This window comes from Zalophus californianus, chromosome 16, assembly GCF_009762305.2.
Source record: "Zalophus californianus isolate mZalCal1 chromosome 16, mZalCal1.pri.v2, whole genome shotgun sequence".
Classification (NCBI taxonomy): domain Eukaryota; kingdom Metazoa; phylum Chordata; class Mammalia; order Carnivora; family Otariidae; genus Zalophus; species Zalophus californianus.
The window spans coordinates 44,785,473-44,800,767 of NC_045610.1; the positions used below are offsets into that span (position 1 = coordinate 44,785,473).

The 15,295-nt window shown below is 37.9% G+C and overlaps 1 protein-coding gene across 1 annotated transcript in view; it reads right to left on the bottom strand.

Moving 5' to 3' along the window:
* Positions 1-15,295, bottom strand: part of LOC113930152 (leucine-rich repeat-containing protein 37A2-like) — a 49,172-nt gene that overhangs the window by 2,946 nt on the left and 30,931 nt on the right. Inside the window, exons 6-8 of the mRNA XM_035724471.1 lie at positions 8,683-8,801; positions 4,260-6,073; positions 3,761-3,865 (exon numbers count right to left, since the gene is read on the bottom strand). Coding sequence (XP_035580364.1) covers positions 3,761-3,865; positions 4,260-6,073; positions 8,683-8,801 — 2,038 coding nt within the window. The remainder of the gene's footprint in view (positions 1-3,760; positions 3,866-4,259; positions 6,074-8,682; positions 8,802-15,295) is intronic.

Below are 15,295 nucleotides of genomic sequence, written 5' to 3' on the forward strand. Positions count from 1 at the left end.
TTCAACAAGTAATTTCTAATAAAAATTCTTAGAGGTAGGAAAAGAAAAGAAAAGCATCTACCAGAAAGCTAAGCAGCAGCATTGTTTCAAAGTCAAAGACAAGAGTGGGATGCCTATTATTGCTGCTACTATTCATCATTGTTGACGAGGTCCTAATCAATGCAATAGGAAAAATGAAGTATTGGAAAGGAAGAAACAAAACATATTTGCATATGAAATTATGGACAACCTAAAAGGCCCAAGAGAATCAACTAAAATTTTACTGAAGTATGAGAAGTCACTAAGATGGCTAGATACAAAATCAAGAGCTCAACATGCAAACCACAAAAGCTCTCCTACATTCCACAAATAACTAATCAACAAATGGAAGAATGATCTCGTTTACAATATCAATAAAAGGCATAAAGTACCTAGGAATGAACTTATAGCAAAGAATGGGTAAGGCTTATGAGATGAAAATATTAAAACTCTTCTGAAGGACATTAAGAAGAAATGAGTACATGATGTGAGATACCATGTTCCTAGAATGTTGCAAAGATGGCAGTTCTCCTCGAATTAACCTACAAATTCAAAACAATCCTATTCAAATCTCAAGATAGTTGTTTTGTTTTTTAACAAAAACTGGCCAGCTGACATTTGGTGGAGAAAATATGCAAGCCTAGGTATGAAATGTACGAAAAAGAAGACCAAAGAGCAGGAGCTTACCCTAGCAGACATCAAAATATGTTATTATAAGGCAACCGGAATTAAGTACATAGTGTGATACTGGTACAGGGAAAGAAAACTGGATTGATAAGAGTCCAGATAAAAATAGTAGTTTAGATCAGTGAAGAATGAATGAACCATTCAATAAAAGATTTTAAAGTGACTGGATCTTTAGGTAGGGAGAAGAAAAAAGTTAGATCCCTCACCTCAACCATACCAAAAAACAAAACGGATTCTATCCATATTAAAAAATATAAATGACAACAAATGTTAGGAGAGCATAGAAGAAACCAGCATAGAGGCAACAGAGGCCTCGTTAACAAGACCCACATCCCAGAAGGCGTGAGGAGAGGACTGGCAGATAGGTCCTTGCCCATCATTCATAGTCCTTGCCCCCTTCACCCTCCCTGGATTGCTGGTCTTCCTATTGATTTATAAAACTCTCTTTATAGTAAATATATTAATCTTTTCGGGAGCTTTCATTGAATTTCAATGTTTCAAATATTTGCCAGTGTTTTCATCTTTAAGGAGACAGAACACGTGGAACCGGAGCACGGGGTCTGCAGTCAGGCGGAACGGGGTTCTGCTTTGGGTTTTGCCATCCCTTAAGCTCATCCTCTTTCAGTTATCAAAGAGGGATGGTAATATTGTCATCACAGGATTGTGGGGATTAAATCAGATATGGAAAATTCTTCTTCCTAGGCTTGACATAAACCAGTGCCACGTTTGCTAATGGTGTCACAGACAGGATGATCAAATCTATCAAAGGTTTCTGCCTGTGGTGTTGGGTCAGAAAGCTCTTTTCCACCACCAGATGATAAAAATATTGCTTCTGTTTTCTTCTAATGGTTTTATGGGTTGTGTTCTTTTTTTTACATTTACTGAAATATGTTTGTTTTAAGGTGAGGAATGGGTATCTGCTGTTATTTTCCTCCCCAATAATGAAGCAGTTGTTCTATTACCATTTATTTATTTTCTTCCGCTGGTTTGAATACTAAAAGGTAACATTTCAGAAGTCCTAGTAATACATGGGTCTGTCTATTGCCGGACTCTGTATGCTACTTCAAATAAATATTAGGCTGCCTTATTCCTCGTTGTGAAGTTGACATAATGTCTCATCTCTCTTCCTATGAACACTACTATTGTCTTAAACGAAAAACACTGCATGGTCTCTGTCGTCGAAAAGCTTATCATCAAAGTAGGGAGGCAAAATGATGAAACCACATAAATACAAACACAAGGTTAAGAAATTAAAAACAGCAATAGGAATTTATAGAACTTCCCTAAAAACCAAAGGCCACGTGCCACCTGGAGATGCAGAGGGTACTATCTGGACAATGGCCAATGCTTTATCTTCCCAGAGACCTTGGTAAGCTGACTCCACGCCAGTTCCTAGCCTCCTGGGCTCAGAAATCAGACTCTGTCCTCATCAAAAGCGAACTCACTTCTTCCTATAGAGGCAATCTCACTTTATCAATGCCCCAGGATTGATCAAAATCAGAATGCCAGGTTAGGACTTGACAATGAGAAACATATCTGTTCCACAGATAGGGCATCTGTGTCTACATGGTTGGGAATTACCTCCCATGGACACAGGCCTCCGTGGCACACTGAAGCACAATCAGAAGGCTATTTGGTGAGAAGAGAATTAGAAGGAAAGTAACCAGCTGAATCCAGTGTTTAACAGAAAGGACTGAAGTAGCCAGATCCACCCGTCTCCCCCCCAGGCACAGCCTCACTAGTGGGCCTGACTTTCATCTGCTGCCTGAGGTGCCGTCCCTACTCTCGGGCAAGCCTAGGATGGGCACTGCCCATGTTGGGCTCTTCTTCACCATTTCTATGTTTTTACTACCGACCAACCTTCCTGAAGACAGACACGTTTCTCTTTAGCAGTTAATATATCCAGTCAGGTTTCACTCAGGTCTGATAAACCAGGAAGCCACTTGATCCTTACATATCTCTGCTCTGCTCTGCTCCATGTGTTGACCTTGGTGTTTCTCTCTTGGGGAGCTGCCTTTTAAAAAATTGTTTACCCTATTTTTGTTATCAGGGGAGGGGAATGCATCACTGTAGACCCTCAGAAATGGTGACAAATCTCACAGAAGGACTAGGACCAGGAGCGCTGGAGTATTCAGGGAAGGCTTTATGGAGAAAGATGAACTTCAGTTGGCTTTTGAGAGATTCACGCTACTTCCACAGGCAGAGCAAATTAAGGGAATTTCAGATGGGCAAAGTCACCGACAGAAACAGGAATGGGCATGGGGTGACTGGGGTGTGGTGAGGGGCTGCTTTGGTTGGAATGGAGGCCTGCCACAACAGTAGAAAATGTAGATAAGGTAAATTAGGTTGGATTGGTAGGATAGAGTCAAGACTGTCAACTTGTTAAATCATTCTTTTAAAAACCTTAGCACCTGCCTGTTGGGAAAAGTAAGGAGTCATTATAGGATTGGAGAAAAGGTAAACAGGCAAGCTCCAGGAACAGGCGACTATAAATAGGACATGCTTTGGAAGAGTCTGATGCAGGATTTTAGCTGCAGGATTTTAACTGAACCTAGTTACATAACACCTTACACGGTGGAGGAGAAAGCTGCTAAGTAAATCTAATTAATCAACAAGATGACATTTTTATCTGTAAGCCATGTCCTTTTTTCTCGGATGACCGATAGCTCCAGGAGGGTGGAGACTATCTCTCTCATCATTTCAGCCAAGGAAAGAAATCAGTGGTAGTCTGAGAGTGACTGGTGAGTACATCTAATCAACATAATTTGGAGTTGAAGAAATGTTACTATCATGTCAACTCTGGCCTCCTTAAACTTAATGTCTCAGAACAGTCTAATGGCTTGTTGCCTTGGTTACAATCCACAGATCTCCTGTCAGTGGGGTTCCTTTAAAATTCCCTGGCATATACTTTGCAAAAAGAGAACAAAGCATATCTCAGTCCTCCAGACTGAAGAGGAACATCAAGTAGTAGTAGGTGGGAAAGTGGCTTTGATTTACAGTTTGTGGGTTCTGAATCTATTATAAAGATAAAATCTGAATTAACAGTTGTCCTTACCTCAATGAGACAGAAAACTATAATCAAAATCATCACTACTACAGTCACAGATATTGCCAAGATGAGTTTGTTGTTATAGCCATAACCTGGAACTTCTTTTGTGAGCTAAAAAAATAAAGAATCATTTTTTTAGAAAACAAAGGCACAAGATGAAAGCTAACTATTCTTCAGCTCCTCTAAAATAGACCCCATTCTTTCAGATGAGCGGCTTACAGGTTCTTAAGGAACACACCAAATCTAATGTGTTATGTAATCTTATCATTAGCCTTTTCTTCAAAATTTCGTTTATCTGGTATGTTAGGTCCTCTTCTCGTCTACCCTGGGGATAGTGGCACTCTTGTCTAAATGAGCAGAGTGGCAGATCACTGTCTTAGCCAATGTGACCTGGCTAAGACAAGACCCAGACTAGGAGCCCCCTGGCCTTTGTCCTTGGGCGCTTTCATGGCATGTCCTAAACTGACTCAAAGTCCAGATCCCATGTTGTAGGAGTTTTCCTCACCTCACTGGACTCCTGCCCTTTCCGTTTGCTCTGGACTTCTGTGCTCTCATTGATGTAGTTCTCAGTCTTCCATTGGTCCGTATCCCACTCTACCTTGGACACCTTTACTTCTTGCTGCTCACTGAGAAGCTTCATCAGGAGGCCTGTTCTGGAGATGAGCTTGGCACAGGCCAGTTGCACGTGGGTCTCCGAGCAGTCCATTTTCAAAGTCCGGATAACGTGAGAAATGAGCCTTCTCACGTCGTTGTTCGGGACGAGGGACCGTAGCTGCTGGTTTAGCTGAATTTCAAATAGGTCACCTGGAGCTGAAAGCTTCGACACAGTGAAGCCTGTGGGCTTCGGGGGCAATTCAGTGCCCGTGCTGTTGTATATCCATCGTGTTTCATTGGTTTGGTTAACAGTTGGCATAAAGTTGTCTGTGGTGGCTGTAGAATATGCACTGGAAAGATTCTTATGGTTCCTGAGTTCAAAGAGGGTTTGTTCTGGCACAGTCATGTTTCTTGTAGAAATAGGGTTCTCAGAAACATTCTGTGCAGTACTGTTTTCTACAGTAGTGTTTTGTCTAAAAGGCTCTGAAGGAGTTAATAATTCTGGAAAGGGATTTTCCTGAGAACTTAGTTCTCCTGAAGATGAAAAAGCCTCCCGTGAAGGGGAATTTATGAGGCTCCTGATGGCAGAGAATGGAGGCCTCTTTGCAAGCATCAGCCTATTACTGAGAGGACTTTTCTTTCTGAATTTTCGACTCAGCTTGGCCTTGGGTGCTCTGTGGACCACACGTGAGCGAGTTTTATGAAAGAGGTACTTTTTTCTGGAATGTGAGACTGGTTTAGAAGCCTTCATATTCCTAACTCTAGCATTTGCATCCTCTAAAACAAAAATGGTGTAGGTTAAGTCTTTTGATTTGTTTTTCACCTCAGGTAGGGATTTTGGAGCAGTGGAGGCAGAAGGCCTGCCCAAGGAGTATTGTTTCACGAACGAAGAGACTGCTGCCTTGTGCTCCTTTATGAACGAAGGCTCCGTATTGAAGGAGTCTCCCACTAATTTCCTGGGCCTCTGCGCCATGTGAAGCTGCTCCAGCTCCCTTGGGGACGGTCTACTGACCCTTCTTTCTTTGGCCCTATTCTCCACAAATGGCTGGGCATTCTGTTGCCGCCAGTTTCTCTGATTGCCCACTTGTTTGAAGTGCCTTCTCTTTAGGCCCTTTGGGCCCTTGATAACCTTTTTTACTCTCAGCATCTTTTTCCCTACACTCTCAGCCTTGGCGAGGCTCTTTTCCTGTGCTTGGGTAGTTTCCAATTTCTTTGGAAAGATTTGGCGTTTGAATTTGGGACCGAAAAGGCCGGAATGTATAAGCATGGCAGTTTTTTCTTTCTTTTTCACCTCATCAATTTTTTCTTGAATTTCTGCATCTAATAAATTTTCTAGAGAATAGAGTTTCCTCAGTTTATTTTTGTAAGTTGAATTGTTGGGTCCAGGTTTAAGAGAAGTGTTCCCTGTGTTGTTTGTCAAGGGACCCATGGGCTTGTCTCCATCTTGCACATTTGAAAACAGAAGTTTAATGAATGGTAATAACGTTGATTCTACATCTTCTAGATTTCCCTCTGAGAAATAAGGCAATATGTAATTCAGCGCACTAATAACATCACTTTCATCATTAAAGTCTAGCTGCTCATTCAGAAAGGCTAAACTGACGCCATTTTTGTCTGAGGATGCCTTCTCTGGCTCAATCGTCAGCTCAGTACTGGTGCTCTTCTTCCGGGATTTCAATACCTTCATGAATGATCCTTCTGCGTTCCTTACAGATAATTCTTCATCTGTCAACAAAGAAGAGACTAGTTTTGATAATGAAAGACTGATAGTATAGCTTTTTGTCAGTCCACAGTCATACATCCCAAATAAATTAAGAATCGACAAATATTTGAGTACCATTTAGAGAGGAGACAAACTCAAACTTGAATCTCTGATTGGCAACAACAAAAGGAGAAAAGGGTATTTTTTGAAAAAGCAGCTATTTACTCAGAACCATCCATAGTGTGAATAACTGTATTTGGGATTATTCCATGGGTCCCCAAAGGCTCGACTGTGCAGTACTCAAAAAAAGTCAAGGCTGGAAGACACTCAGCTAAACTGTGTGCAGATCTAATGTGACTCCTGGCATTCATATACCCCATCCTGTTCTGCTTCAGATGCTTCCTGCCTGCACTCTTCAGCATGCTTGTGTTCTTGCTGCCATCACAGATGCCCATGACAACACCCACTGTTAGCAGGTCCTCATCTGGACATGCCCTCTCTACCTACCCACCAATTCCTTTGCTTGGTCTCTGCTCCCATATATTGCAGCTCACATAACATAAGCTCTAAACAGAAAAAAACCCACTATGTCCACCCTGGCTCTTTGCTTAAATTTGGGCAGGGATCTGGGGTCTAGGTTAAGATATTTCCCAGGTGTGAGAGATATGTCAATGTGGAATGTTCAATAAATCAATGGAATGATACTTGAGGTTTTAACATGCAGAAGGGATAAAGAATCTTTTGCCAGATGCCTACTTCACTCTCATTTCTAATATTTCTTGCTTTATTTAGGGAACTGTTCAGAGCTTCCAACTATCTGAAGGTCAGGTGCACAGCTTGTATAGATGGCACAGCATTGTGCTGCTGGGTTTCTTTTCCAGAAGATCTGGAAGTATTTTTAGTGGTGGTGGTGAGGGTCAGAGGAGGAGGTAATAAGGGTCACGAGAAAGGAGGAGCAACAGGCTTGCCGAGAGTGCAAAATGAGACACTTGAGTGCTAGGCTACAGCACTTAACACCTCTGATCACAGTCTTCCTCACCTGTAAACGGAGATTAAACATGCCTATTCTACCCACCTCTAAGGGAGAAGGGAGTAATATAATTGGTAAAAAAATTGTTTTGAAAAATAAGCAACACTGTACTTACTTACAGAAGTAGCAAAGTATTATTTCTTTTTTTTTTTTTTAGTATTATTTCTGATGTACCCTAGATCATTGATAAGGACCTGTATTCCAGCTATCCAAGTGCAAAAGCACATTTTGGAAGTCATCAAGTTAGTGCCAATAAAACATAGTATACAGAAAAACACTTAAAAGCACCTGAGTGTTTTTAGACAGAAAAGCTTAAGATTCAGAACAAGTTCAGAGTTGGACAATCCAAGAATAGAAGAGCCCTCTCTATCTTTTTCTTAAATTTTCATTGTTATGTTAATCACCATACATTACATCATTAGCTTTTGATGTAGTGTTCCATGATTCATTGTTTGTGCATAACACCCAGTGCTCCATGCAGAACGTGCCTTCTTTAATACCCATCACCAGGCTAACCCATCCCCCCACTCCCCTCCCCTCTAGAACCCTCAGTTTGTTTTTCAGAGTCCATCGTCTCTCATGGTTCGTCTCCCCCTCCAACTTACTCCCCTTCATTCTTCCCCTCCTGCTATCTTCTTCTTCTTTTTTTTTTTCTTAACATATATTGCATAATTTCTTTCAGAGGTACAGATCTGTGATTCAACAGTCTTGCACAATTCACTGCGCTCACCATAGCACATACCCTCCCCAATGTCTATCACCCAGCCACCCCCTCCCTCCCACCCCCCACCACTCCAGCAACCCTCAGTTTGTTCCTGAGATTAAGAATTCCTCATATCAGTGAGGTCATATGATACGTGTCTTTCTCTGATTGACTTATTTCACTCAGCATAACACCCTCCAGTTCCATCCACGTCGTTGCAAATGGCAAGATCTCATTCCTTTTGATGAGCCCTCTCTATCCATTAGAAGGTAGCAGCTTCTGGTTAGGGAACAGGGAGTCTCAGGCTCTGAATAACACTTTTTTATAAATCAGCACCACTTTTACTCTTATAGTATATTACTTGTAAAAATAAACAAAATAAAAATGTATCTTCACCTGTCCTATAAGACAAAGGGCACCTGAGATCTAATGCATATAAAATCAGTTTACAAACTGTGAGGCACTCTATCAACAACTTTTCAGTTGGGGGTAATTAATTTAATAACATAACTGAGAATCTGACTTTTAACAAAGGAATAGTTCTTAGAAATTTAGAGATCTGAGGTGTGCTTGGGTGGCTCAAGCATACGACTATTGGTTTTGGCTCAGGTCATGATCTCAAGGTCATGGGATCGAGCCCCGCGCTGGGCTCCGCACTCAGCGGGGAGTCTGCTTGAGATTCTCTCCCTCTGCCCCTCCCTCGACTCGCGTGCTCTCTCTCTCTCAAATAAATAACTAAATCTTTCTTAACAAAAGAGAGATTTAGGGATTTGACTCTGAATGAATAAAAATAATGCAATGACATCATTAGTTAAAAATTTTATCATGGTTGATTAAAAATAAAAAAACATAAATAAAATAAAAATTTAAAAATTTACCATGAGGCAATTCAGACTCACCACAATGTGTGGCATTTGTCAGACATTCACTGTCACAATGCAGCTTGACTGTCTTGCAGACAACCTCAATATTATTTTTGAATTGGCAGAGACAGCAGGCCATACGGCTAGGTAAAATCCTATACATGGAAACACAGAGAATTAAATTAGTGGTAAAGGAGTTACTTGAGTAGGCAGGCCAAGGGCATCACAGGGCTGTGCAAAAAGGAATTCTTGAGGCATGTGGCCTGGATGTTTGGGTAGGGACCAGTTGGCCCATTGCTGCTCTTGAATATTGTAAATAAATAGAAGGACAGAGGTGTCCACAGAAAGGTAAGGATGGTAGGGGGTATGGTATGCCTAGAATAAGATAGAGATGAGAACTGGGTGGCACTGATCTGTAGTTGAATTCAGAAGTATCTCCTTCCAACCCAAAAGTCTCCCTTTGGCTTGAGAGCACACAGGAAGAGGGTAGATTTCTAACAAGAGTCTGAATAAGTCTAAAATATGACCCATACTGAAGATAGAAAGCAATCAATCAAAACTAACCCATAATCTACACAGATGTTACAATTAGCAGACAACGACATTTAAAAAGTTGTTGTAACTGGGGTGCGTGGGTGGTGCGGTCAGTTAAACATCTGACTCTTGGTTTCAGCTCAGGTCACGATCTCAGGGTCATGAGATCAAGCCCCACATTGGGCTCCTAGCTCAGCGTGAAGTCTGCTTGAGATGATCTCTCCCTCTCCCTCTGCCCCACCCGCTCATGCTCTCTCTCTCTCAAATAAGTGAATTTTTTTAAAAAAGTTATAACTGTGTTTCATATGTTAAAAAAACCCACACTAAAAAACCCATGCCTCTACTGAACTCAGTGAGTTGTGCAACAACTTCAAGTGGCCTAATATATGTGTACTTAGAGTGAATGAAGGAGAGGAAATATAAGAAATTTTGAAAAAATAATAGCCTAAAATTTTCCAAACAGGCAAACCCAATAAACCCACAAATCCGAGAAGGTCAATAAACTCTAAGCACAAGAAACATGGACAAAACTACATGAAGGCACATCATAATCAAACTACTCAAAACCATCAATAAAGAGAACATCTTAAAAGCAGCCAAAGGAAAAAAACACACACACAACGTATAGAGAAACAAAGATAATAATGACAACATATTTCTTGTTGGAAATAATGGAACTCAGTAGAGCAATGTCTTTAAAGCAGTGAAGAGAGGGGACCCAACGACTATCAAGCTAATATTCTATATTCAGATCTTTCAAAAACAAAAGCAAAACAAAGACTATCTGAGACATGCAAAAACTGAAAGAATTCATCGCTAGTAGACTTACACTGTAGAAGTGCTAAAGGAAATAGTTTTAAGCGGAAGGAAAATGATACCAGATGGAAACGTGGATCCACACAAAAGAGTGAGGAACATTAGAACTGGTAACTACATAGGTAAATATATAAGGCTTTTCTTACTATTTAAATATCCAAATACAATGTGATTTCACTTATATGTAGAATTAAAAAAAACAACAAATGAACAAACAACAAAAAATAGAGAAACACACTCTAAAATATGGAGAACAAACTGGTTGCTAAAGTGGAGAGGGTGGGGATAAGGTCAAAATAGGTGAAAAGGATTAAGAGGTACAAACTTCCAGTTATAAAATAAATAAGTCACTGGATGAAAAGTACAATGTAGGGAATACAGTCAATAATACTGTAATACACTTATTGTGGTGAGCATTTCATAATGTATATAATTGCTGAACCACTATGTTGTACATCTGAAACTAATTTAATATTACATCAACTATACTTCAATAAAAGAGTTAACTTATTGGTTAAACAAAAAAAATAATATGGTGTGATGTAAAAGTAAAATGTATGAAAACAATAGCACAAAGGCCAGGAGGGGAAAAATGGAAGTATGCTATGTATTGTAAGGTTCTTATACCAATCACAAAATCATATAATATCATTTGAAGATAGACTGTGGTAAGTTAAAGATGAACACTACAAACCATTAAGCAACTACTAAAATAACAAAACCTGAGTTGTAGCTAATTAGTCAACAAATAAAATAAAAAAAGGTACTCGGTCAACGCAAAAGCAGGAAGAAAAAGAGAAACAAAACGAAACAAAGAACAGGTGGGACACATAGAAAATATTCGACAGTAGCTTTAAATGTAATCATAGAAATAATTACATTAAATATAAATGGCATAATCACCCTAATTAAAAGATAGAGTTGTCACACCAGATAAAAAAAGCACAAGCCAAAACTACATGCTGTCTACAAGAATGATCTTCAATAGAAAGATACAAGTAGGTTAAAAGTACGGAAAAAATTATGCTATGCTAACACAAATCAAAAGGAACCTTGAGTGGTTATATTACTATAAGACAAAGTCAATTTCAGCAAAGAATATCACCAGGATAAAGGAGGTTATTCCATCATGATAGAAATGGCAACTAATAAAAAAGACATAACCTAAATATTTATGCATCTGATAAAAGAACTTCAAAATATATTAAGGAGAATGGCAAAGAGAAACAAATAAATACACAATTATAGTTGGAGATTTCAATACCCCTCTCTCAATAATTGACAGAAAAAAATATAAAAAATCAGTAAAGATATAGCAGACTTGAACACTATCAACCTACTTGATCTAACTGACATTTATAGATCACTCCACCCAACATCAGAATACACATTTTTTTCAAGTAGACACATAATATTTACCAAAATAGACCATATTCTCATCTATTACCAGAATACATGGATATAAAACAAGACTCAATAAATTTAAAAGGATTTCAGTTATTCAACATATGTTCTGTGACCACAATAGAATTAAATTAGAAATTAACAGATTTGAAAAATCTCCAAATATGTGGAAACTAAACAATACATTTCTCAGTAACCCTGTGGGTAAAAGAAAGCAAAAGGGAAATTAAGAACTATTTCTTTTTACTGACTGAAACTGAAAACATGTCAACATGTGGGATGTTGCTAACACAGTGTTCAGCTTCCTCAGCGTCCACTTTTAAGAAACTAGAAAAAGAAAATTAATCACTGAGTAAGGAGAAGAAATAGCATAATAAAGATCAAGGCAGAAATAAAATGGAAAACAGAAAAATGGAGAGGTCAGTGAAATGAAAAGACAGTTTTTGGAGAAGATAAATAAAACTGATATACCTCTAGCCATATTGATCAAGAAAAGACAAGAGAAGACACAAATTTTCAACAACACAAACGAGAGGGGTGACATCAATACAAATTCTATATATATTAAAAGGATAATAAGGGAATATTATAAACTAATTCATATCAATAAATTCAGAATGAAATGGACAGAGTCCTTAAAGACATAAACTACTCAAAAATAAAGATGTAAGTTAAATAGCACTACTAAAGAAATAGAATGTGTACTTTACAACCTTCTCACATAGAAGCTTCAAACCCACATGCTTCACTGGTGAATTCTACCAAACATTTAAGGAAGAAATAATGCCAATTCTACACAAACTCTACCAGAGAATTGAAGAGAAGGGAAAGCTTCCCAACTCATTTTTAAGGCCAACTTTTGCTTTATCAAAACTAGACAAAGACATTACAAGAAAAGAAAACAACAGACCAATATCTCTCATGAGCACAGATACAAAATTCTAAACAAAATTTTACTATATCACATCCAACAATATATGAAAAGATGCTACATTACGAAGTGGGGTTTATCTCAGGATTGCAAGATTGGTTTAATATTTGAAAATCAATGTAATTTACCCAAGTTAATAAGCTAAAAAAATTATACAATCATTGTAATAGATGGGGAAAAAGTATCTGACAAATCTAACATCCATTCGTGATTACAAATTTAAAAAAAAAGCCCTTGGCAAACTAGGAATGGAAGGAAACTTCATCTTGATAAGAGACTTCTACAGAAAAAACCCGAACATCATATTTAATAGTGAAAGACAAATGCTTTCTCTCCAAGATCAGGACAAAGGCAAGGAAGTCTTCTCTCATGACTTCTATTTGATAGTACACTGAAGGTTCCAGTCAGCGCAATGCAGCAAGAAAAAGAAATAAAAGGTATTCAAAACGGAAAGGAAGAAGCAAAACTATCTTTATGGGCAGATAAAATGATTATCTATGGGGAAAACCTGATGGAATCTATAAAAAGGATACTAGAACTAATAAATGAATTTCTCAAGTTTGTAGGATAAAAGATCAATATACAAAAAATTAATTTATCTCTAATACCTAGCAATAAACAATTAGAAATTGAAATTTTAAAAAATTTCATCATTAAAAAATAGCATCCAAAGTATAAAATACTTAGAAAAGTCTGAAAAGATGTAAAAGGCTTACACACTGAAAACTATAAAATATTCCGGGGAAAAATTAAAGAAGACCTAAATAAATGAAGAGACATAAAGTGTTCATGGATCAGAAGATTCAGTATTGTTAACATGTCAATTCTCCCCAAATTGATTTACAGATAAAAATCCCACCAGACTTGTCTGTAGAAATTGGCAAGCTAATGCTAAAATTCATACGGAAATGTAAAGCTCCTAGAATAGCCAAAACAACTTTGAAAAAGAAGACAAAATTGGAGGACTAACGCTACCAGATTACAAGACTTATGAAGCTACACTTTCAAGACTTTGTGATATTAGTATAAATTTAGACAAACAGATCAAAGAAACAGAATAGAAAGTCCAGAAGGAAAGAGATATGGATAACTTATTTTCAGGTTCCAAGGCAGTTGAGTGGAGAAAGGATAGTCTTTCCAACAAATGGTGCTGGAACTACTGGATATCCATATGCAAAAAAGCAAACATCAATCCAAACCATATATAGAAATGAACTCAAATTGGTTCAAAGATCTAAATATAAAACCGAAAACTATAAACGTCTCAAAGAAAACACAGGAGACCTTGTGTTGGGCAAGATTTCTTAGATATGACACCATAAGCATAGCCTACAAAAAAAGATGGATAAATTGGACACCATCAAAATTAAGAATTTCTATCTTGCCAAAGACACCCTTAAGAGAATGAAAATACGAGCTACAAAATGGGAGAAAATACTTAGTAAATTACATATTTGATAGAGGACTTCTTTCCAGAATATATAAAGAACTCTCCAAATTCAATAATAATGTAGGCAAAAGACAAATAAGCATATGAAAAGATATCTGACATCATTAATTATAAAGGAAATGCAAATAAAAGCCACACTGAGATGCCACTATACACCTGTTCAGCTGTCTAAAATTAAAAACACTTACTATAGCAAGTATTAGCAAACATGTGAAGAAAATGGAAACCTCATACACTGCTGGTGGGAATGTAAAATGGTACAACCACTGTGGAAAATAGTTTTTTAAAAACTTAAACACACCCTTACCATAGGAACCAGCCATCCACTTCCAGGTATTTACCCCAAGAGAAATGGAAGTATGTATCCATATAAAGACTTGTACACACATAGAAGCTTTATTTTTAATAGCCAAAAATTGGAACAAATCAAATGTCCATCAATGGTGAGCAGATAAATTGTGGCATATTCATATAATGGAATACTATTCAGCAATAAAAATGAATTATTGATATACATAACAACATGGATGAATCAAAATAATTACGGTGAATGAAAGAAGCCAGTTAGAAAAGAGTACTTACCACATGACTCCATTTATATAACATTCTAGAAAATGCAACCCAATTTTGAGTAACAGAAAGCAGATCTATGGTTACTACCCAAAGCAATCTACAGATTTAATACAATCCCTATCAAAATTCCAACAGCAGTTTTCACAGAACTAGAACAATCATAAAATTTGTATGAACCACAAAAGACCCTGAATAACCAAAGCAATATTGAAAAAGAAAAACAAAACTGGAGATATCACAATTCCACAATTCAAGTTATATTACATAGCTGTAGTAATCAAAAGAGTATGGTACTGGCACAAAAACAGACACATAGATCAATGGAACAGACCAGAAAGCCCAGAAGCAAACTCACAATTATATGGTCAATTAATCTTCGACAAAGGAGGCAAGAATATGCAAGGAGAAAGACAGTCTCTTCAAAAAATGTTGTTGGGAAAACTGGACAGCTATGTGCAAGAGAATGAAACTGGACCACTTTCTTACACCATATACAAAAGTAAACTCAAAATGGATGAAGGACCTAAATGTGAGACCTAAAACCATAAAAATCCTAGAAGAGAGCACAGGCAGTAATTTCTCTGATATTGGCTTTAACAACATCTTTCTAAATATGTCTCCTGAGGCACGGGGAACAAAAGCAAACTATTGGGACTACATCAAAATAAAAAGCTTCTGCATAGTAAAGGAAACAATCAACAAAACTAAAAGACAACCTACTGAATGGGAGAAGATATTTGCAAGTGACATATTCAATAAAGGTTAAGTATCCAAAATATATAAAGAATTTATACAGCTCAACACCAAAAAACCCCCCAAATAATCCAATTAAAATGGGCAGAAGACATGAACAGACATTTCTCCAAAGAGGACACACAGGGGCACCTGGGTGGTTCAGTCGGTTAAACGTTCACCTTCAGCTCAGGTCATGATCTCAGGGC